A 21,424-nucleotide genomic window follows, 5' to 3' on the forward strand; every position below is an offset into this window, starting at 1 on the left:
AACGTAGGGGCTTCAAAAGAAGGTCCACAAGGAGGAACCTCAGAATGTTAGTGTTTTCATCCTTGTAGGGTTGGCCTGCGTGGTTTCAGTCAGTTTTGCTTTTCTGAAGTTTCTAATTGTTCTGCATTGGATATTTATCACTCATGCAACTAAAAAAGTTTTAAAACTAAAGTACCAAGGCTTGTTTCAAATTGGGGCCATGATCATTAATCTATTTCTAATTTTTATGACATGTACTGTCAAGGAGGAAAGAAGAAAATAAATCGGCTTCTCTCTTTCACTCTCTCTCTCTCCCAGTCTCTCAAGACTCTTCCCTCAAGTAAGAGAAGCTTCCTCCCTTCTACTCTTGGAAAGTCAAGAGTGGATTTTGCTCAGAGGGCGTTCTTCTCTTTTGAACTCACCAAGACCACAGTGCGAGGGAAGGGTGTCCAAGAAATGGAGTTGATTGGCTTTTTCTCTATCTGTCCTTAAAAATAGTCGTGGTAGAAAATGAAGATGACCAAGGAGGAAGACAGAGGAAGAAGGAAGAGAGAAGAGAGAGGGAGAGGGGAAAAAAGCATGGGGAAAGCAGAGGGAGCCAAGGAGGAGAAAAAGATGGACACACATGGAGAAGAAAGAATGGGTGTGGCCGGTGGCGTCTCCTGGTTGCCAGGCCTGTGCGCCTGCGCAGAGCAGTGCCGCCAGGGCTCGCCTGCCCACACCTGGCCACTCGTGGCAGACCTACCTCCATGGGGTACGGCGCACTGAACTCCACCTCGGCTAGATTCCAGACACCGTTCCCTGGCTTGTCCATTTTCCAGATTTCCTCGTAAAGGCCGGCCCCATCCCGAGTGTAGACGGAGAAGATATTGTCATTTCCCTGCTGGAGTTGGTAATAAAATGACAGGCAGCCGGACATGGGGGCCGTGGTCATCGGGGAGATGAGTTGCGCCACCTCCTGGAAGTGCTTGACGTAAACCGAGTCCACGTACATGTAGTGGCCTGAAAATCACACCGACGACACACAGCGTTAGGACAGGCGTAGCGGGGAGGAGGGGGGCATGGTTTCAGTTGATGTGATGCGGTTCTGGGATTTACTTCAAAATAATCCGGGTGGAGCGGTGGCGAGGACACGGACGAGTTCAGATGGAAGATGTTTGGTCATGGGTTGCGGGGTGTTGCAGGACAGCGGGTAGGGGCAGGGGGAACACTAGGAGTTCCACGTGCTCGGCTCCGTGCAAAACAACACCCATCCTTTCCCTTTGCCTTACTTTCGGTCGAAGTGAAATACATATCTACAAAGGTAGAAGCATCAGCTGCAAAGTGCTGGAATGTTCAGGAGTTGAACACAGCTGTGGAAAGAAACAGAACCTTACCCCAGAAGCCCCCCCACCCCCTCCCCAGGCTTTCTGTGAGTTACCAGATTTCTAAGAACATACCAGGCATACCATCTGCTCCTACAGGGGCACAGAAGGGCCCTCCTGTACAGCTTTACAACCTACGCAAAATGTCATGGAATCTTTTTTTTGAGAGAAACTAAGATTTTGTCTTCAAACGAGATGAAAGATTGTGTCTCTCTAACAGAACATGTAGACAGGCTTGGGATTGGGGTGGTGGGACTTGGGACACCGCTCTTGGCCAGGCCTTGGTGGGCTCTGGGCCTGGAGGCTGACCTCCCTCAGAGGCATTTTGAGAAACAGATACACCAGGAAGCAGAATGGGAGGAGCCGGGACTTGGCACTGAAGACACCGGAGGTTGATCCAGGCCGGACCTTGACCGGGGGTGAGTTACTGACTATCTCTGGGCTTCAGTGTCCTGATTCCACAGTGAGAACCAGATACATCCCTCCTGGGGCTGATTTGAGCATTAAACGAGATTATGTATGTCAAGTGCTTAGCGTGAGCCTGGCACATTGTAATCGCCTGACACCATTATAATGAAATAAAGGAATGTCATTAATGGGTCCGTTACCATGCCTTCCTCATTGTCTGTTTTGTGAAAAGGGTAGTTGTTATTATTAGCAATTTAAGCTGCGGTGATGGAGGAGGGCAAGGCAATGTAGCTTCAGCAAAATGAGCTTTTGTATTTATAAGTTCAGAACAATTACAGCTTAGTATCTTTGTTTTAGTACATGGTGCCTATTAATAATACTCCCTTTCATCCTCAGCAGTAAGGAGATTAGCAAGGAGATTAGCCTTCATAGGCTGGATGCTTGCCCTGCTTCTAGAACACCACTCGGTGTGCAACAGGCCCCCGACAAATGATTATTCAAAGTGCAGATACGGCCTCAGAAAGCTTCTCCCCTCAACAGGGCAGTGGGGACAGGCGGATAAATCAAGGCCCGCGTTCTCCTGGTAGCAAATTGCTCTACCCCCTGAATCATCTCCCTTGTTGAACTATAATTTCTCTCGGCATCTTGCCAAGCCATGCCACTGTGAACAAATGGTGATCACAAACTCAGATGACCGGAAGGGGCCAACCAGATCAAGTATACAAAAGTGGAGTGAGTCAGGGAGAAATCAGAGTGATCAAATTAGTTGCCGACATTTGAAATCATCTTTCATCAGCAACGAGAAACAGAAGTCAGGTTCCTCTGGGAAAAAAATTAGAAAATCTGATAGCGCTGAGCCCATCTTCTTGTGCGGCACTGACCAGCTGGCAGGAAGGGGTGAGGGCCCCTTGCATGGGCCCTTGTTCTCTGGTCCCAAGACCGGCTGCATCCTTCCCTCTGCTACCAGCTGATGCCCTGACATCCAGCCTTGTGCCTCAAGCTTTTCCTATGAAGCTCAAAATCAAAATTTTGATAGCGAATCTATCCATTTAAAAAATGACAGCCCCTGTATTAGTTTGCTAGTGTGGCAAAATGAAGGAGCACAAACGCGTGGCTTAAACAACAGAAATATATATATTCTTCCCAGCTCGGGAGGCTAGAAGTCTCAGATCAAGGTTTCGGCAGGATTGGCTCCTCCCCACGGCCGAGAAGGAGAATCCAGGCCACGCCTCCGTCCTAGCACCAAGGGGTGGGCTGGCCATCTGTGGCCTTCCTTGGCTGACAGATCTCTGCCTTCATAGGCATGTGGTGTCCTCCCTCTGCACAGGTCTCTCGCTGGGTCTAGATCTGCCTCCCCCTCACGTTTATAAAGACACCGGTCATACTGGATTAGGGACCTCCTTCAGGATGACCTCGTCTTCACTGATTATATCTGCAACAACCCTACTGCCAAAGAAGGTCACACTCTGAAGTACTGGGGAGTTAGGGCTTCGACATACGGTTTTGAGGAAATACAATTCAACCCATAACATCCCCCGCCGCAATTTTTTAAACTCTGTACATGCCAAATAAACATATCTGCAGGCTGGAAACAGCTGACGGGCTCTCACTTTGCTGACTCTGGAAGTGATCTTGTTTTATTTTATTTTACTTTATTTTATATTTTTATTATTTTATTTTATTTTATTTTATTTTATTTTATTTTATGAGAGAGTAAACAAGCAAGTACGAGTGGAGGGGGGCACAGAGAGAGGGAGAGAGAGAATCCCAAGCAGACTCTGCATTGTCAGTGCAGAGCCCAACTTGGGGCTCAAACTAACGAACTAAGAGATCATCACCTGAGCCGAAATCAAGAGTCGGACACTTAACTGACTGGGCCACCCAGGCGCCTCTGGGAAGGGATTTTAAAGGAAGAATCAGAACGTCAGACTAAACAGAATCAGAGAAATGTCGGCCCTGGAAGGAAGGCCACGCCCCCCATCCTAAGCCCAGTGCCCCCTGCAGCATGGTGGGGGCCGGCCAGCCTCAGCGAGAACACTTAACTTATGGGGAGCGCATGTCACCTGCTGGTCTCTGTGGCTCCCTTTGCTCACTGAGGACTCTGTGTCAAAGGCAGAGAGGAAATATTTCATGCTCTCTGTAACAGGTCTTCCAATGAAACAGAATCTGTCTCCCTGATATGCCAGTGTAGAGGGGTGGGACACGGGGAGGAGAGACCTAACACTCTGTTACCCTGGGACTTCATTGTAGGGGCCAAGCAGGTGGGCTGCTGACACGTCCTTCAGTTGAACTTGCTGCAGGGACCACATTTGACTGAGAGCCTCCAGCTACCGTGCCTTTGGATCCACATCAGGGTCTGTGCCAAGGCCACGTACACTGACCTTTCTCAGCTTGTGACCAAGCACAACAGGAGCGGGGACCATCCTGCCTCACATGGGGTTGTCAGCAACTCCCCATCCGCCCGACCTCTCCCTCCCACATATCAGCCTTCCTTCCTGTGCTGAAGGCCCTCCCCTGCAGGGGCCACATGATGACATTCTTGGGTCCCTGCTGCTGTGGGCCCATTTCTCCTTAAAAAATATTAGGGCCACCAGGGTGGCTCAGTCTGTTCAGTGTCTGACATCAGCTCAGGTCATGATCTCATCAGGCTCTGCTCGGACAGTGCGGAGCCTGCTTGGGATTCTCTCTCTCTCTCTGCCCCTCGCCCCTCAAAATAAAAATATAAACTTAAAAAATATTAAACATTATATGTTATGACTGCATTGGTATAAAGATAAACATAATTTAGGCAGATTTATTGTATTTGTTGTCATTGCATTCATTTATTTCTTCTAGATTTTATGTGATTTTTTTAAATGTTTTATTTATTTTTTGAGAGAGACAGAGAGAGAGAGACAAAGATAGCATGAGCAGGGGAGGATCAGAGAAAGAGGGAGACATAGAATCTGAAGCAGGTTCCAGGCTCTGAGCTAGCTGTCAGCACAGAGCCGGATGCAAGGCTCGAACCCACAAATGTGAGATCATGACCTGAGCCGAAGTCGGAGGCTTAACCAACTGAGCCACCCAGGCGCCCCAATTTCTTCTGATTTTTAGGATGGATACAAGGAAAACATTCTCGTGGACCCCTACAATTGTCCTGACTCCTGGGCAGTGTGACACTCTGCCTAACAGCACGTGACCAGTCCAGCTGCTCCCTTATCCTTCACAGCCATTCGTCTCTTTCCCAACTCATCCAAGCTTCGTGTCTTCTTGGAGGATCCAAAGTGACACAGCTGTGAAGAGGGAGCACCTCCAAAGCCTCCAGGAGACTTGCGGTGAACCCTGGAGACCTCACAATCCACTTCCAAGTGTTCTATTTGTGGAGCGCACAGTAGCCGTGCTTAGAGAAATGTCTCACATCCAGTCCGAATGTGAATTCATCTTCCTCACACTTGACAGGTATCTGATAGCTTTCTTCTTCTTTTTTTTTTTTAATATTTATTTATTATTTTTGAGAGAGAGCGTGCGCACAAACAGGGGAGGGGCAAGAGAGAGAGGGAAACAGAGGATCCGAAGTGGGCTCTGTGCTGACAGCAGGGAGCCCAAGGCAGGGCTCGAACTTACAGACTGTGAGATCATGACCTGAGCCGAAGTCTGACGCTCAGTCGCCTGAGCAACCCAGGCGCCCTTGATAATCTTTAAAGGCTAGCTCCTCACCTGCTGTGTGCACAGTATTTTAATCCCCGACTTTACTGTTCAAGTGCTTCATGAACAACTCATGTATGAAACAGTCAGCTGAGCGAGCCACAGTCTCGTTTGTGATCCAAACACCATCCGGCAAACACAATGTGACGTGCCCACAGTGAGTCAGAGAGGCTGCTGGTACTGAGACTAGGACTGCTGACACCGTCTTCTACAGAGCCGCTAGCCTAGACCACATTCTGCTGCCCTCCCCGCCCCACCCCTCCGCCGTTCAGTTGTTGCCAAAGTTGGGTACTATTTCCTGACAATCCGAGTAAGACTATTTCTCACTGGGAAACAAAAGGTAGCTGGCTCATCAGAAGTAAATCATCTCAGTTGAAGGGGGCGGGGGGGGGGGGTTTCAGAAGTCACCAGGTGTCTGCCCTGGGAGGCCAAGTTCAGGGTGTATCATCCTTCCTACCCTGAGGAAGAGCAAATGGTTGGGTGAATGCAGGCACCGTTTTGTGTCCCTTCTGAGGACGGGAATGAGGAAGGTATTCTTGGGAAATTATATCTCTGGTATCTGGTATTATGAGAATGTTCCTGCCAAGCTCAGGGAGGCCAGCCCTGCTATCTGGCCTCTCTCTGGCTTCTAGGGCCTCCAGAATTCCCGGGAGAGGCATTTTTTTTTTAAACTCAGATCCTCCAAGTGTGAGTAGAATGTAACTAGGTAGTGATGGACCCTAGATGTCCAGACCCTGATATTAACCAGACCACTGGGGGTCCCGCAGGCCACGCAGACTGTTAAGTATTCACACTTTAACTGGATGTGAAAGAGTCTATAAAGGGGCATTGAGTCCATACAACTGAAACCTGAGTTCACTGCCACTCCCCTGAAGTCATTGCTGCTTTGCCATACGCAGACTGTGAGCCAGTCTATCCTTCCCTGATTCTGGATTATACACAAAGAGGCTACAGCTTCTAGGGGAAAAAATAACCAATTTCTAATTCTGCCGAAAGATCAAAATCTCTGTGATGCCAGCCCAAGGCCCCTTCCGGGACCACGCGCGCAGTGAAGGCACAGTATCCTTGCTTTGGCCGCACACCACTTCCAGCAGCCTCTGGGTACTCGCTCAACAGCTCATGTGGAACCAGGAGCCTTTGAGAGGCAGCCATTTCCCCTTGATTTAGGGGGTAAGAAAAGCCCTTGAAGGCAGTTCCTGAACTTTTATTTTCAAACAGCCTGCTAACCGGCTTGCCACAAAAACTGGCCTCGGCTTGGCTTCAATGTCAAGGCTTCCTCTGACTCAGCTGTGATTCTGCCTTTTTGGCCACATTCGTGCCCCAGTCGTGGTGTCTGTACCCGTGTCGTGTTGTCTGGACAGGCGTCTCCTGGGTACGAAGGGGAATGTGGTCTGAAGAAAGGCTGGAAAACCCACTGGTCTGCTTCCGGAGGAGAGAGCACCCGGAGACAGGAAGGCGTCACGCCTGCTCTCCCGGTCTATGAATCCAACACTGATCTTCATGGATCTTTTGTTGTGAGGGTTTGGGTACGTTTTACTATATCAGAATCAGACTGATACAGCTTTCAGAGACGACACGAATGTGAACATGAGTGGGAGGTCACCTAGTCTCTGCTCAGACCTCAGGGCCAAGAACAATGGGTGACGAGGACCTCGACTCGGTGGTGTCAGAATATGCTCTGTTTTGGCACCCCTGGCAACTAAGCCAGTGTCACCCCTCCCGCAGCCTGAATATCTGTGGGCAGAGGAGGAGGGGAGGGGTCGTAGACAGGGTCTCTTTGAAGACAGGTGTCCCGGAGCGAGCCTGTCATGTTTTATTTTGACCTCTGAAGGGAAGGACAAGGGATTGTTTCCCTTTTCTTATCTTGATCCAAGAGAGGGAAAGAGCAGAGGAGGGAGACCCCGTCCAGCCTCACCCCTGACCCACGCTTGCAGAACTTCCTGGTTTTGCAATTGATCTGGGCCTCAGCAAGAAGGTGCTTGGAGCTCTCGGGAGGACCCGATCAGTAGTAACTGGGGCTGGTGGGGTACAGAGGCTGGCACCTGAATCTTGACAGCATCCATCCAGGGGACGAGATGTCTGGGGACAGAGTGGAGAGAAACAATTCGGTTGCCAGCGAACTAGAACTTCCAGAGTTTGGTGGGGCAAAGATTTGAGTCTTCCCTTAGCCTAACTGGGCGACTCGGAAGGTGGCTGGGCCAGAAACTCTTGAAAGGAACCCTTTCCAGAGGATTGTGTGCAGGGTGGTAACTCCACCAGACAGGGACTGGAGGACGGGGAGCGTACCACTGCCTACAGGTGCCTAAGGGGATTCCTAGATGGCCAGCCAGCAGGGCCATCACCCCTGCGTGGGAAATAGTGACGTGGTACTCCCCACTGGCGGTGAGAGGAATGGGCAGCATTTGTCACCTCAACTCCTCTGCCCCCTGCCCTTCCTTTTCTGTTCCACTGTCACACCGCCTCTTAATCTGGAGGGACCAAAGCAGCACAGTGAGTGGGAGAAGAGGAGGGAAAAGCAACGGAAGTGTGAACAAATGGCACACAAACCCGTCTCTCTGTGGCTCTACTGTGCTTCGGTCTGGGGGGAGATTTGAGTCGGGTGAGATGCTGGAGGTTTGACTGGACTGAACTTAACCCTTGAAAAGGAGGCTGTCAGTAAGTACTTGAAAGTGACCAGAAAGCTGAGGGAAGTCATCCAAGGACAGGGAAAGGCGACCGAGCAGAGCTCGCACAAGGCAGGGTGAGAAAATGAATAACGCGGCTTCCCTGCTGAGAGCTTACACAGGAACCAAATGGATCAATGCAGAGAGTAAGTTGATAGCGCCGTTAAGATGATGCTTGAGCTCAGTCTGAACTGAAAGGAGAAAAGAGGGCCATGAATTATGGAAAGATGATCCATCCATCTCATGGCCTTGGAGGAAATAAAATCACTCTGACCTTAATTTAGGTTTTGACACCTTGCTCAGCTCCTACAGTGGCACCGCAGCACATACAAATTTTAAAATCTCAGCAAAGGGCACCTGGGTGGCTCAGTCAGTTAAATGTCTGACTCTGTTTCAGGTCATGATCTCACAGTTCGTGGGTTTGAACCCCATGTCAGGCTCTGTGCTGACAGCTCGGAGCCTGGAGCCTGCTTCAGATTCTGTGTCTCCCTCACTCTCTGCCCCACCCTCTCTCTCTCTCCCAAAAAATAAATAAATATTAAAAAAAAAAAAAGCTCAGCAAAGAAACAGATATCCCTCATTATTTTCCCAGCAATGGTCTTCCTTTTTGCCAAGGCAGATAGGAAACGGTAATTATCTGAGCTGTCCGTAGGTTACCTCCTGAAAGATTCTGTTTTGCTTCATAAAATATTAACAAAGGAAAAAATCCGTATGTGATGAATCAGAATGGGGTAAGAAAAAGCAGGATAATATCCCATCCCCTCCAATATTCCCAAGATGTCCCACCAGAGTTCCTACTGCGTTGTTTTAGCCATTTGCCATCGTTAGATAAACCTTTGGAGACAGAGTGCTCATTTGAAAAAGCTGAGTCATGGTTTGGGGTTAACTGTTAAAACACACGGCCCAAGAAAGGAAAATTCACATATGCGTCATATTTGTCAAATATTATATTCCCTCTTCCCTTTTCTTTTAAAAATTTTTAAACAGTTATTTATTTTTGAGACACAGAGAGACAGAGCATGAGCAGGGGAGGGGCAGAGAGAGAGGGAAACACAGAATCTGAAACGGGCTCCAGGCTCTGAGCTGGCAGCACAGAACCTGACGCGGGGAGTGAACCCACGAACTGTGAGATCATGACCTGAAACAGAGTCAGACACTTAACTGACTGAGCCACCCAGGCGCCCTTTGCTGAGATCGTGGCATGAGCGGAAGTTGGAAGCTCAGCTGATAGAGCCACACACACACACACACACGTGCCCCTCACTCTTCCCTCTTCTACAACACAAAGGCTAGAGCCCTCGGGGGAAGAGGTCGCTCAAACTCTTGAAGTTTCTGAGCAGGTGCCCAGCTTCCCTCACCCCTGCCGTTCAGTTCTGTGGTTTTCACCTGAATAGCAAAGGCGTAAGCTGTTTCCTATAGATGAATAAACATGATAAGAGTTTTTTGTGAGTTTTTTTGTGTTTTTTTTTCTTTTAGCAAAATCTGCTGATCTGGGCAGACATCTGCACCATTTAATCTTTGCTTTGCTGCCCAAATTGATAGAGCTCAGGAAAAAAATCAATATACCCAGGAGAAGGCAAATGTAATAAGCAAGGCAGCTCTTCTCTTATTTAGAGCACCAGAGGGGTTTTGTTCCCACCCACAAGCAATTCCGGCCAACATTTTGAGTCCTATGGGCAGAGAGCTGTCTGTATATGTCAGGTAAATATCTGAGACTCTTTAGACTCATCTCTTTTAGTCCCCTCTCGCGCAGGAGGAAGCCTTATACAGGAGTCCGGGTGTGAGGAGTGTGAGTGTGTGCGTGCACACGTGTGTGCATGCATCTGTGTATGTGCTTTGGGTGAAGATGAGCTGGCTGTCTGGAAACAATTAGTCAAAAACATCAGTGTAGGGAGCACCTGGGTGGCTCAGTCAGTTCAGCACCCGACTCTTGATTTCAGCTCAGGTCTTGATCCCAAGGTCGTGGGACTGAGCCCCATGTTGGGCTCTGCATTGAGCGTAAAGCCTGCTCAGGAATCTGTCTCTCTCTCTCCCTTTGCCTTTCTCCCCCATTCACACTCTCCCAAATAAAATAAAATAAAATAAAGTAAAATAAAATGAAATAATCAGTGTAAAAGCTCAAGAGAAATTGGAGTGAAATAGCAGAGATCCAGGAGGAGAGAGTAGAATGTAGGCACCCCGGCTTCTGGCTTGTCATAAGCAGGAACATAACCTAGGTCTAGGAGCTACTCTGCTATCATTTTATATCCCAGCATGCTCAAAAACTCTCCATCCATCTGGCCAAATATCAGTTCTGAGATTACCTCTTCTAGAAAGCTTTCCCTGAATCCCAAAACCAATGTGATCTTTCACTTTTCTGCAGTCCCGTATCATTTATTTCACATCTCTGCTAGTCATGCATCACTGTGAAAATTTACATTTGAATAATTTTAGAAATGCCACTAGATACATTAACGCAGAACTGTATTAAAGGCACTGAGAAGTCCTGAAATAAACCTGTTGAGGTTTCTTTAGCTCAGGGTTTCCTCTGTTTATTTCCCCCTAGTTACAATGAGTGGTGAATTTGGAGATTTTGATGAGTAGCATTTAGGAGTAAAACACTAGACACAGCCTGAGACGTCGAGGGATTGCCCAAAGTAATCCAGCATGCGGATAACTAGGTTTGGAGGACAAGTGTTCAATTCCTTGCCTGGTCTTCTTTCTCTGCCCCTTCTTGACACAGATACAGTCAAATGTTCCATGGTCCCAGATGAGAGCAAGGAAGTCCTAAGGGGGGTGTACTCCTCAGAGGATGGGTGACACTCCAGTCAAATGCAGGACCCACAGTAGGGCACAGATCTGCTGCCTCTCCTAAGATATGTGTGTTCTCCTGAGCAAACTGGTCCTCACCATCGTTGAGGATGAAAACTGATGTGGGGCACCTGTCTGGCTCAGTAGGTGAAGCATGTGACTCTTATCTAGGTGTTGTGGGTCCCACATTGGGTGTAGAGATTATTTAAAAAATAAAAACTTCTTAGAAAAAATACAGATGATGTAGTGGTCATGATTAGATCATGATACTGGCTACTCAGAGGATCTGCCTCTGGAACTAATTTTTAAGTAAATGATTTGGGAAAGGTTCTTCAATACTTCCCCATATTTAATTTTGGACATATATGATCATGACACCAAGGATTAGAGCAACTTTAATGTACTAGTCTTTCAAGATTCTCTCTGCTCCCTGTTCTATATCGCTAAGACATAGAGGCATGTTACGTTCGTTGTCTTAGCTCTTTAAACAAAGGTTTCAAGAGTTGGTAACATTTTATTCTTTGAATGAACCCAGTTGTTATTTATTTAAACATCTTAAAAAAATTTATTTATTTTTGAGAGAGAGAGAGAGAGAGCATGAACAGAGGAGGGGCAAAGAGAGAAGGAGACACAGAATCTGAAGCAGGCTCCAGGCTGTGAGCTGACAGCACAGAGTCCAACGTGGGGCTTGAACCCACGAACTGTGAGATCATGACCTGAGCTGAAGTTGGACGCTTAACCGACTGAGCCACCCGGGCGCCCTGAACCCAGTTGTTATTTAAAATACTCATGCAGAAGGCTCCTGGGGGGATCCGTCGGATAAGCGTCTGACTCTTGGTTTCGGCTCAGGTTACCATCTCACAGTTTCATGAGTTCAAGCCCCGTGTCGGGATCTGCACTGACAGCACAGAGCCTGCTTGGGATTCTCTGTCTCCCCCCTCTCTTTGTACCTTCCCTACTCGCACTGTCTTTGTCTTTCTCAAAATATATAAATAAGTTTTTTAAAAAATGCTCATGCAGATTCATGGATTAATCTGTCACATGCTAGGATATCACCCACTCAGCACATGATACTCAATTACAGTGTGGTTCCTAGAAGTGGAAACAGGCTATGTGTCTGTAGGGTCACAGTGTGTGTGAGTGTGTGTGTGTGTGTGTGTGTGTGTGTGTGTATCCCAATTTGTCATTTCCAAAAGTGCTAACCCTTCCTTTTAAAAGAAGGAAGTGAAAATGTTTTGTCTTTTGTAATCCCAATTATTTATGTAAGTGACCTTAGATGTATCTAGAGAAATCACTTCTGGCGTGTTTATTGTTCTCTTGTTCTACCATTTGGTCCTCAATCTGCTGAGATAATCAGCGTCTGGTTAACCAAACTAAATACCTTGTCGTGATCGCATCCCTCCCCGCCCAGAGGCCGCATCCCTCCCCGCCCAGAGGCCGCATCCCTCCCTGCCCAGAGGCCGCATCCCTCCCTGCCCAGAGGCCGCAGCGATGGCCTCCCATTGTCAACAGAATAAAGTTAAAATCTCTTTCCTGGCCTGTGAGGCCTCATCTCTGCCTGTCAAGATCACTCCCATCCCTCAGAAGCAGTCGGCGTTTATCAGGTCCTCCAGGACACCCCAGCAGTCAGTGACCCCTCCTGTCTCCAAATACCCAGCACGTCTGTTTTTCTGAGCGAAGTGGGGAGACCAGTCTTAGGGCCCGGGCCACACACTACCTTGTCCTACCTCCACGTGCGGTAGACATCTTTTTCCCTTTCTCGGATGTATGTTCTTTGAAACTGGGCAAGGGCCAGAGGAGAAGTGTCACTTTCCTGGCATTTTCCCAGTCAGCCCTCGTACAGGGTCAAATGAATGAAAATGGTAGATCCAAGGTCAGATTTGTGTGAAACAGGTGAACCCAGGAGACGCCAACCTTTTCATACAAACATTTCGTACTGGACATGTTAAAAAAAGAAAAGGAACATATAAATGAAGGTTGTGAGATAGAAGTTGGCTAACTGGGCCTGGCCTGAAGATGTCTTTTATTGGCCCATGCGGTGTTTTTAAAGAAAATATTTACCAATTTAAAAAACTAGAGAAATTTCATATAAAACCCCTGCCTTTCTGATTGCGTTTAGAAATCAAAAGATCTGCGCCCTAACCCCCCGCCCCCCGGACCTGCCTCCTCACGTCGGCAGCTGAGGCCCCGGCACAGGGTCTGTGGTCTCTAGTTTGCCACAGACCTCACCCAGCCCAGGCGTCACTCACTTCATAACATCAGCCTGGCTCCTCTAGGAAATTAAGTGTGAGTCTGACTATAATCTAGGAGACAGAACAGGAGTAACAAAAGGGAACAGTAAGGTCAGGATGGAGATCGCCTAGAGCAAAGATGAGCCGCAGCATGGGAACTTAAAAAACAGTTGGAGACAAAGTTACAAATATCCATATAAAAATAAATTACCATGAATGAGGAGCAAAGTAAAGAACTATGTTCTTTAAAAGGTGCCACACCTTCAGGTGTGGGGACACATTGTCATCATCAGCAATTTATTGGGACTGAGCAGATGACCTCAGTATCCGCACGACAGCATATCAAAGTAGAAAAAGGGACTGTTTGTCACAGAACCAATATTCCTATTCTTGCTCTCGATGGAAAGTCAGTTACCAGAATCTGGCTCATCAGCCAGACCTCGGGGTTGAGGACTGGAACGTCCTGTAACTGTCGGGGGACCGTGGCTTTCATGAAGCCTGCCGGGGTCCAGGGGAGGGCCCTGTCATAATTCTTACGAAGTAAGCCCTTGCCCGTGTCTCCCTTTCTGTGGAAGCTTTCTCCTCAAAGTCACCTCGTCACCAATCACCTCTGCTCTCCTCCATCTTCCTGCAGAGGCCACCCACGTGGCCACTAGGTGGCCCTGGTGTCCGGCACTGTCAGGATTCCTCACTGGGAACTTAGGCTCCCCTCAGGGCCACTTGGGAAGAAGTTCTTTTTTTTTTTTTTTTTAATTTTTTTTAATGTTTTATTTATTTTTGATACAGAGAGAGACAGAGCATGAGAGGGGGAGGGGCAGAGAGAGAAGGAGACACAGAACCAGAAACAGGCTCCAGGCTCTGAGCTAGCTGTCAGCACAGAGCCTGACGCGGGGCTCGAACCCACGAACGTGAGATCTGACCTGAGCCGAAGTCAGAGGCTTAACCGACTGAGCCACCCAGGCGCCCCGGGAAGAAGTTCTTAAGGACTTGTTCCCACCACTCCACCTACTCTTCCGTGAAAAGTAACCTAGGATCGTTGCAGCCTTGTCTTTAGAAATAAGAAATACCAGACAACAAACAGATGAGAAAGCAGAACATAATATGGAAATGTGAAGACAGGAAGGCCAGGTCACAGGCGAAGAGAAGCCTTTAACTGCGCGGCCTTCTCCTTGCTTAGAGAGCTTCCGTCTGAGGTTTGCCTCAACCTCGCGGCCCCTTCTCGCCTCTCTTCCACCAGGCCTCCCGTCCCTACTCACCCTTCTTCTCCTCTCTCTGTTGATGAGGCCACCGTGGGGTCGATGCAGCAGGGAAGGGGGAAGAGGCAGAAGCACTTATTCTGGGAAAAGGCCTCGTCTGTCCCCAGCTCACCTAGTTCATTCCTGAAGGTGTGGTCCTGCGGGAGAATGGAAGGGGAGTTCCGAATATTTCCTCCTCCGACAAACCAGTTCACGTTGGGGTTCCAGAGGTTCAAAAAGCCACACAGGTGGGTTTCTTCAAAGTCACATTCTGGAAGGAGAGAGATAAAGACGCGCTGGGTGGAGACGCAGTCACGCCACGCGTGTGTTCCTCCATCCTGCAGAGTTCACTCTTAGATACTCAGATTTGTGTCTCATTCCCTTTGACCACGGAAGTTCTGCACCAGGATCCCTGGACAATACCGGAAAGTGCGTCCATGGATGATGACCCTTCCACATCTAGTCACGTGCCTTGCTGCATGCCTTTTCTTAGCCTCTGCTTCCTCATCTGTGAAATGAGGGGTCACTCCCAACACAGGGCTGTCGTAAACGCGGACAGCTCCCAACACAAAGCTGGGCACAAGCTTAGTGCTTGGTGGATCGGCTCCCGGGCTCCACAGCTCCGTGTAGGACTACTCTTCCCAGCGTCAGAGGAGAGACGGGATACCAGGGCTGAGGACAGGCTTCCTCGATGCTAACAGCCCCTGCTTTTCTTATTAACAAGAAGTAGTTCCAATAGGCAGGGAAGGCATGTCCTAAGCTCTGGGCCCTTCTGCTGCTACTGAACGGAGAAAGAGGGGAAATAAAGAGGCTTCACACCCCCTCACCACGTTGAGTAGCACTGCATGTTTGCACAGATAAACTGTTCCCAGTCAACAGACTCCTTCAGAGGGAGTAAGAAGTTCACAAACCACTGCCTCTGTTGACTCCCATAATCACCAGCTAAAAATAGGATATACGATTGTCCTGGTCCTCTCCCGTTGCCCTTGCAGACCCCTCCCCTACCTTTTTCCACTCTACCTTGTCCACTGTCTCAATGGCTTCCCCTGCCTCCTGGCTTCCTGTTGGATTCGACCAGTGGAAAGTGGGAGGAGAACGAGGTTGGTGGTGCTCATTCCCCCAGCTCCTTCCCTGCCAGGTCACCATGGGTTGGCCGTGTCCCTCCAGAGGGCACAGGTCTTGGCAAGGAGCCCTCATCACACAGCCACGGGCTCCAGGCTCTGGTAGCCCCTCCTCTCTTGCCCTAATGACCGATAAATCGTTGCTCTTACTGGTCCTAGGTTACCACAGAAGCTTTTGCTGGTTTCCATTACCCACCCACCCCTTTGTAACCCCTAATGAGGCTTCTTCAAATGACTCAGGTTGAATGGACCCTCTGTTTCCGCTTTCCTGCCAGGACCCTGACTGCTAGGGTTATTGATGTTTTTGCGTTAGCCATCACTTAAAAAATTTAAGATTTTCATCTGCGGCTTTTCCACTGCAGTGTCTGCCAAGTGTCTGCAGTGACACGCAGTGCCAAAGGCTGCTGAAGAATGAAATAAAAGGCAAAATAGTCCTTCACGTGCCAGGTACTATTCTGAGCCCCTTATCTGAATTAACTTATTTAATCCTCAAGGGTCCCAGGAGGTAGGGACTATTATTAACCTTATTGTACAGAGGGGGAAATAAGCAAAAAGAATGTATGGACAGAAAGCTGAGGGAGGGGACCGTGGATCATGCATCTCAACAAGATAAAAGTATTAACACTCAGTTTGTTTTTTAAACAAACTGGAAGCCACTGAGCATTGAAGAGAGGAAATTAACATTTTAAAAGTGCCTAGCACTGTGTCAGTCACCCTTGACCTCATCAGTTTCCACCTTATTCCTGTGGGGGAAGCATTTATCCCCATTTTACAGGTGGAGAAACAGAGGCTGCAGGGCACAGGGAGTGGAGGAGCCAGCAGGTGGGACTTACCAGGGGGTACATGGGTCTAACCCCACCGCACTCCAGAACACAGTCACATCTCCCCTCTGCCTTCTTTCACTTGCCTCAATATTACACTTGGAAGGGCAGAACAGAGAGGTGAGATTCAGGGAATCAACAAAGCCTCCTTTTTATTCAGAACTGTCTTTGACTCTCTCTCCTCTTCCTCTCCATAGCCATTCAACCTCCAAGGACGTCATTGCCAAAAAGTCTCTCAACTCTACCACCTTCTCCCTACTCAAGCCCAGTGTTAGACCTTCATGGTGCCCTGCTTGTAAAGTTAGAACCTCTTCCTGGGGGTTTTCCTCTCCTACATATTTTCCTTGCTTCCAAATCATTTTCCATGGGGCAGCTGGAGTCACCATGGCCAAAGGCAGCCAAGGCCCCCCGCTCTGCCGACTTTGGGCCCCTGCCAACCATGGAATCATCCACACTCCACAGCAGCTGAGATCAGGATTCTTTCTTAAAATTCTCTTAGCAGTCTTGATTCAACTGGGAACACCCTACTCAGCTTCTGGCCCACACCAGAGCATGCCCTTGGCTTCCTCCCCACTGGGGTCTATGGTAGAGAGCTCTGACCTTCGTACTCTGCCCCTGCACTTGACCACATCCTGCCCCTTCATGAAACCCCAGCTCCAATGCATCGCTGCTGCTCAGTCCTCTCCGATTCCTGTCCTCCTCCTCCGTGTACCCCCACAGCCCGGCCTGGCCGTCGCCAGGAACGCCGTCATTTAGAGGCACAGTGCCAATGGGGGACAGACAGAAGGGGAGCGGCCACGGGGCAGGGACTGTGTCTTCTCTTCACTCCCTCTCAGAAGCCGGCACTTGTTTCAGGAAGCGAGTCAGGTTACAGCTGCTGCATCTCCTTTTCCTTTATGTATCCACCCGGTCCAGGCAAGCTCCACGGGCAGAAACAATGGGTGCCATTCCCTCCCGAAGCATCTAAACTACTATGCATTCTGCATTGACTTCTCTAAAATACTTTGCCTTCAGGACTGATTCAACTGCCTCTGGCAACAGAAAAAGACTCAGAGTCTGATGCATTGAGAGTGGACCCCACTTACCAATACAGTAGCCGGCTGTCATCTTGATCTCAAAGAGTGCAATGCTGGCTGTGTTTCCCTGGCCCAGCACACCTTCTAGTAAAATCTGCACGACACATGAGGAAGCAAGGAGTTAGGCTTCCCACACTGTGTTCTCCCTGGTTCAGTATTTCAGTTCCTGGTCAGGAGCTGCTCCATAACTCACAGCAAAGCGAGATTGCTTGTCTCTGCTAACTGCTACTGGACACCGATCTCAATCTCAGAGCGGGCTTCATTGAAAGAATGTGTGAGTGTGTGTGTGTGTGTGTGTGTGTGTGTGTGTGTGTGTGTGTAAGGTGAGCCAGGTCTCCAGTATACGCTTGGAGCCAGTTGCTTTAATTGTCATCCCAACTACCCCCTTCTCTAGAGCCTCTGGGGGCACCGAGTGGCCGTGGATCGAGAGGAACACCTCAGGAGAAATTCATCCTGAGAATGGCCAGGAACTGAGGGCAGAGACCTCAGGGGGGAAACTGGAGGAGGAGGGGGAGGAGGGGGAGGAGCACAATCAGACCAGGGGTGGGAGACTCCACGGGGGATGGAAGAGGTTCATAAAGCAACTAGGACTTTCTGTGTTGCCGAAAAAATTCTGAAAGTTTTACATAAAGAACAAAGGGCAGCATGACCCTTTATGCGGCTGATTTCAATCACTGCTTGGGTTCACATTTGGTCCAGTTTCTGGAAGTATTTCTTTTCCTTATGTGATTTTAGCCCAATCTCTGCAGCTATGCAGGTAGACTTAGGACGTGACCGACGGCCAGGAAGACAGTGTGCCCCGGGGGCCTCGGACCTCAATCTTCCCTCAGTCGCCGCTCCTGCCTGACGGCTGTGCTGCATGTAGCAGGGGAGAGGAGAGCACACCACTGCAACCCTGTGTGAGCGGAGAGGTGAGAAAGGGAATTGAAAAGGGAATTAGAAATGGGGGGGCGCGCCTGGGTGGCTCAGTCGGTTAAGCATCTGGTTTTGGCTCAAGTCATGATCTCATGGTTCGTGAGTTTGAGGCTCACGTCAGGTTCTCTGCAGTCACCACAGAGCCTGCTTTGGATCCTCTGCACCCCCCTTCCCTCTCTCTCTTTCTCAAAAGTAAATAAACATTAAAAAAAAAAAAGAAGTGAGAATGTTTCCTAAAGCCATTTAGAAAACAAATTTTCACTGAACAGGTTGGTTTAGGCTCCATTTGGCTTCTCACAGAAGTCCCACTTAAATAGACAAGAACAAAATCTGAGAAGTTCTTCTAAAGAATAAGCAAAATATCAACTTACTAATTATTAATTATTTATATTCTTCTGGAATGCATTGGTTTTTTAAAATGTTTATTTAATTTTGAGAGAGTGAGAGAAAAAGAGAGAGAGAGAGAAGGAGGAGGAGGAAGAGAGAGAGAGAATCCCAAGCAGGATCTGTGCTGTCAGCACAGAGCCTGATGTGGGGCTCAGTTTCACAAACCACGAGATCATGACCTGAGCTGAAACCAAGAGTCGGATGCTTAACCGCCGGACCCCTCAGGCGCCCCCGGGGTTCATCTCATATGAGGCGGTGCGTCCTAACAGAGATAACTAACATCAGTGGCAGGAATTTTCATCTGATCTCAGAATAGCATAATGCTATGTGGTAAGCCTTGTGCCTAAATTCCACCTACCTGGAATTTCTTGGAACTGTTTTGTAAGTCCAAGCTGGCTATGAGCCAGCTGTCAGAAGGCTCCTTAGCCGACCAAAGCAAGCGATCAAAGCTTTCATCTTCAAATCTCAAGTAGAGGTTCAGCCGGCTGGTCTCTGATGAGAACGGTGAAGACGCGGTTATCTGGTAGACCAGTCGGAGGCAGCTCCATTCCTCAGCCTGTAGGTCAGGACTTAGCAGCACGGCCTTTTCGCCCTGCTTGGCAAAGGAGGTGTCCACATACACGTAATGGCCTGGAAAGAGAAAGGGGCCCCGGCAAGGGTCAGTCTGCTGTTTGCATCCCACAACTGCAGTCCAGCGAAGATACAGCCTGCAGAAGCGTCTCGACGGCCTACGGAATGCTGCCTGAACGTGGGATCTCTGCCTCTCGTGAAAAATCAGAAGGTCCTGCAACACCGAGACCACCGTCACGTGACACATGACAACCACAGGCTAGAGCTAAGTAGTGCTGCCTCTTCAGAGGGTGACATGGGAGCTCCATTTTGCCACAATCCCCACTACTCCCTGTTACCTTCTGAGGCTGAAGCCAAGAGTCCGTGGCCTATTCTGATCTTACACCAGGCCCATGCAGCATGCGGCTTTCATCTTCCTGGTCCCCGTATGCACGAGAGTTTGAGAAGTCAGGCTAAGGGGCTGCAGAAGCCAGAGAAGCAGCGTGCCTCTGCTGGAGTCCCAGTATCTTGGGGGACTCAACCTTCCCCCTCCATGCTCCCCACACACCCAGTGATTCGATCTGCATCTAACTGGTATCATTACAGCACACTGAATTTATTTGGTTGCTGCAGATCTTGGGGGCCTAGGCAGAAAAAGTTCAGTGTCCGCTAAACCTCACAGTTCTGATACCTAAAAGGGAAATGATAACACCATGGAGAACAGGCTACTCATCACTTCCTTCTCCTCCACCCCCTCCTCCTTCCTCTGCTTTCCCTGCTCTTCTTCCCTTCTCTCTTCTCCTTTCCCCTTCCCCCCACCCTCCTCCTCAGCCTCTTCCTTTCCTTGCCCTCCTTATACTCCCCCCCCTTCCTCCTCCCTTCCCCTACTCCTGATACTGATAGGTGGAGATCTGCGGGCTATACCAGGATGTAGAACAGAGTTTCTATGAAAAAAAATGAAACAAAACCGATTGGAAGCAAGAACTGCAACCCGAGCCTTCTGAATCTGATTCTGGTGGGTGACTTCCGACAGCAGAGACCTGATGTGCTGTGTGCTCGGGGACCCACCGCCCGCGGGGCCTGCCCTCTCAAGCTTGCTCAGAGGTTCCCATATTCGTGGCCAGTATCTAACCTGCAGGCTTCCATCCTGGGACCCCTTGCATTTTGGGCTACCTGACATCAAACTCTTACTAGAAAGGCCCTGAAACTCCCCTTTGCTTTGCTTGATGTCCTTCAGCCCCTCCTCCCACACTCGTTGCCCCAAATACCCACCCCAGCCAGGCCCCCTGGGCTTTCGTGGTGAGCACGGGTGGGCCAGTAGGTGCTCAGCTAATGGGCAGCCTCGCAGGCGGGCATAGTCTTCAGGGAGCCTCACTGGCCGCGGAGGGTTTGGAGACCAACTTCCATCTCCAGTGGGCAGCGTTTCAACACGGCGACCACCCTCCCGGTACAAAGAGCAACTGTGCTTCTAGACGCTTGGCCAGGCTGTAATCGTCACCAATACCACGGCCCCGCACACAGCGCACACTCACTACGAACCAGGCGCTGCCTGCGTGCTCCACATGTGTTTCCTAGCTGTGGTCCCGCTGTTATTTGAAGCACTAGTGTTCTTGAGGCCAACTCCTTTCTTAAACAGAAATGGCCGCTTCTCTGTGGCATTCCATCCTCATTTCCAGCTCTCTGCTCCTGTCCCCAAAGAAGGGACTCAAAGCAGGCTGGTAGTGGGGTGGGCATGCGGATTGGGGGAGCTCCTGGGAGCACTTTTTAACCCTTTTCTGAGGAAGCAGAGCATTGGCACAGGAGGTCTAACAGAGAAAAAGGGAACAAACTCCCCACTGTGTCCGATGGAGGGTCACATCCCGTGGCAGCCTCCAGGCTCGTTTCTCCCAGCTTCTCTATTCTCCTGCTCTCTAAATTTTTTTTTATGTTTATTTATTACTGAGACAGAGAGAAACAGAGCATGAGTGGGGGAGGGACAGAGAGAGGGAAACAGAGAATCTGAAGCAGCTCCAGGCTCCAAGCTGTCAGCACAGAGCCCAACGCGGGGCTCGAATCCACAAATGGTGAGAGCATGACCTGAGCTGAAGTCGGTCGCTTAACTGACTGAGCCACGCAGGAGCCCCTGCTCTCTGCTTTCTTTACCAGTTCTAGATGGAAACAGTTCCCAAACCTGAGCCCAGAGCCACCCGGAAGGGCCTGTT

At 49.4% G+C, this 21,424-nt stretch overlaps 1 protein-coding gene across 2 annotated transcripts in view; it reads right to left on the reverse strand.

Annotated features, from left to right (window-relative positions):
- MAMDC2 (MAM domain containing 2) overlaps window positions 1-21,424 on the reverse strand; it is a 152,936-nt gene that overhangs the window by 66,414 nt on the left and 65,098 nt on the right. For both annotated transcript variants that reach the window (XM_029920793.1, XM_029920794.1), the window contains exons 3-6: window positions 19,033-19,304; window positions 17,382-17,466; window positions 14,488-14,625; window positions 725-981 (exon numbers count right to left, since the gene is read on the reverse strand). In XM_029920793.1, the coding sequence (XP_029776653.1) occupies window positions 725-981; window positions 14,488-14,625; window positions 17,382-17,466; window positions 19,033-19,304 (752 nt within the window). The remainder of the gene's footprint in view (window positions 1-724; window positions 982-14,487; window positions 14,626-17,381; window positions 17,467-19,032; window positions 19,305-21,424) is intronic.

This window comes from Suricata suricatta, chromosome 13, assembly GCF_006229205.1.
Source record: "Suricata suricatta isolate VVHF042 chromosome 13, meerkat_22Aug2017_6uvM2_HiC, whole genome shotgun sequence".
NCBI lineage: Eukaryota > Metazoa > Chordata > Mammalia > Carnivora > Herpestidae > Suricata > Suricata suricatta.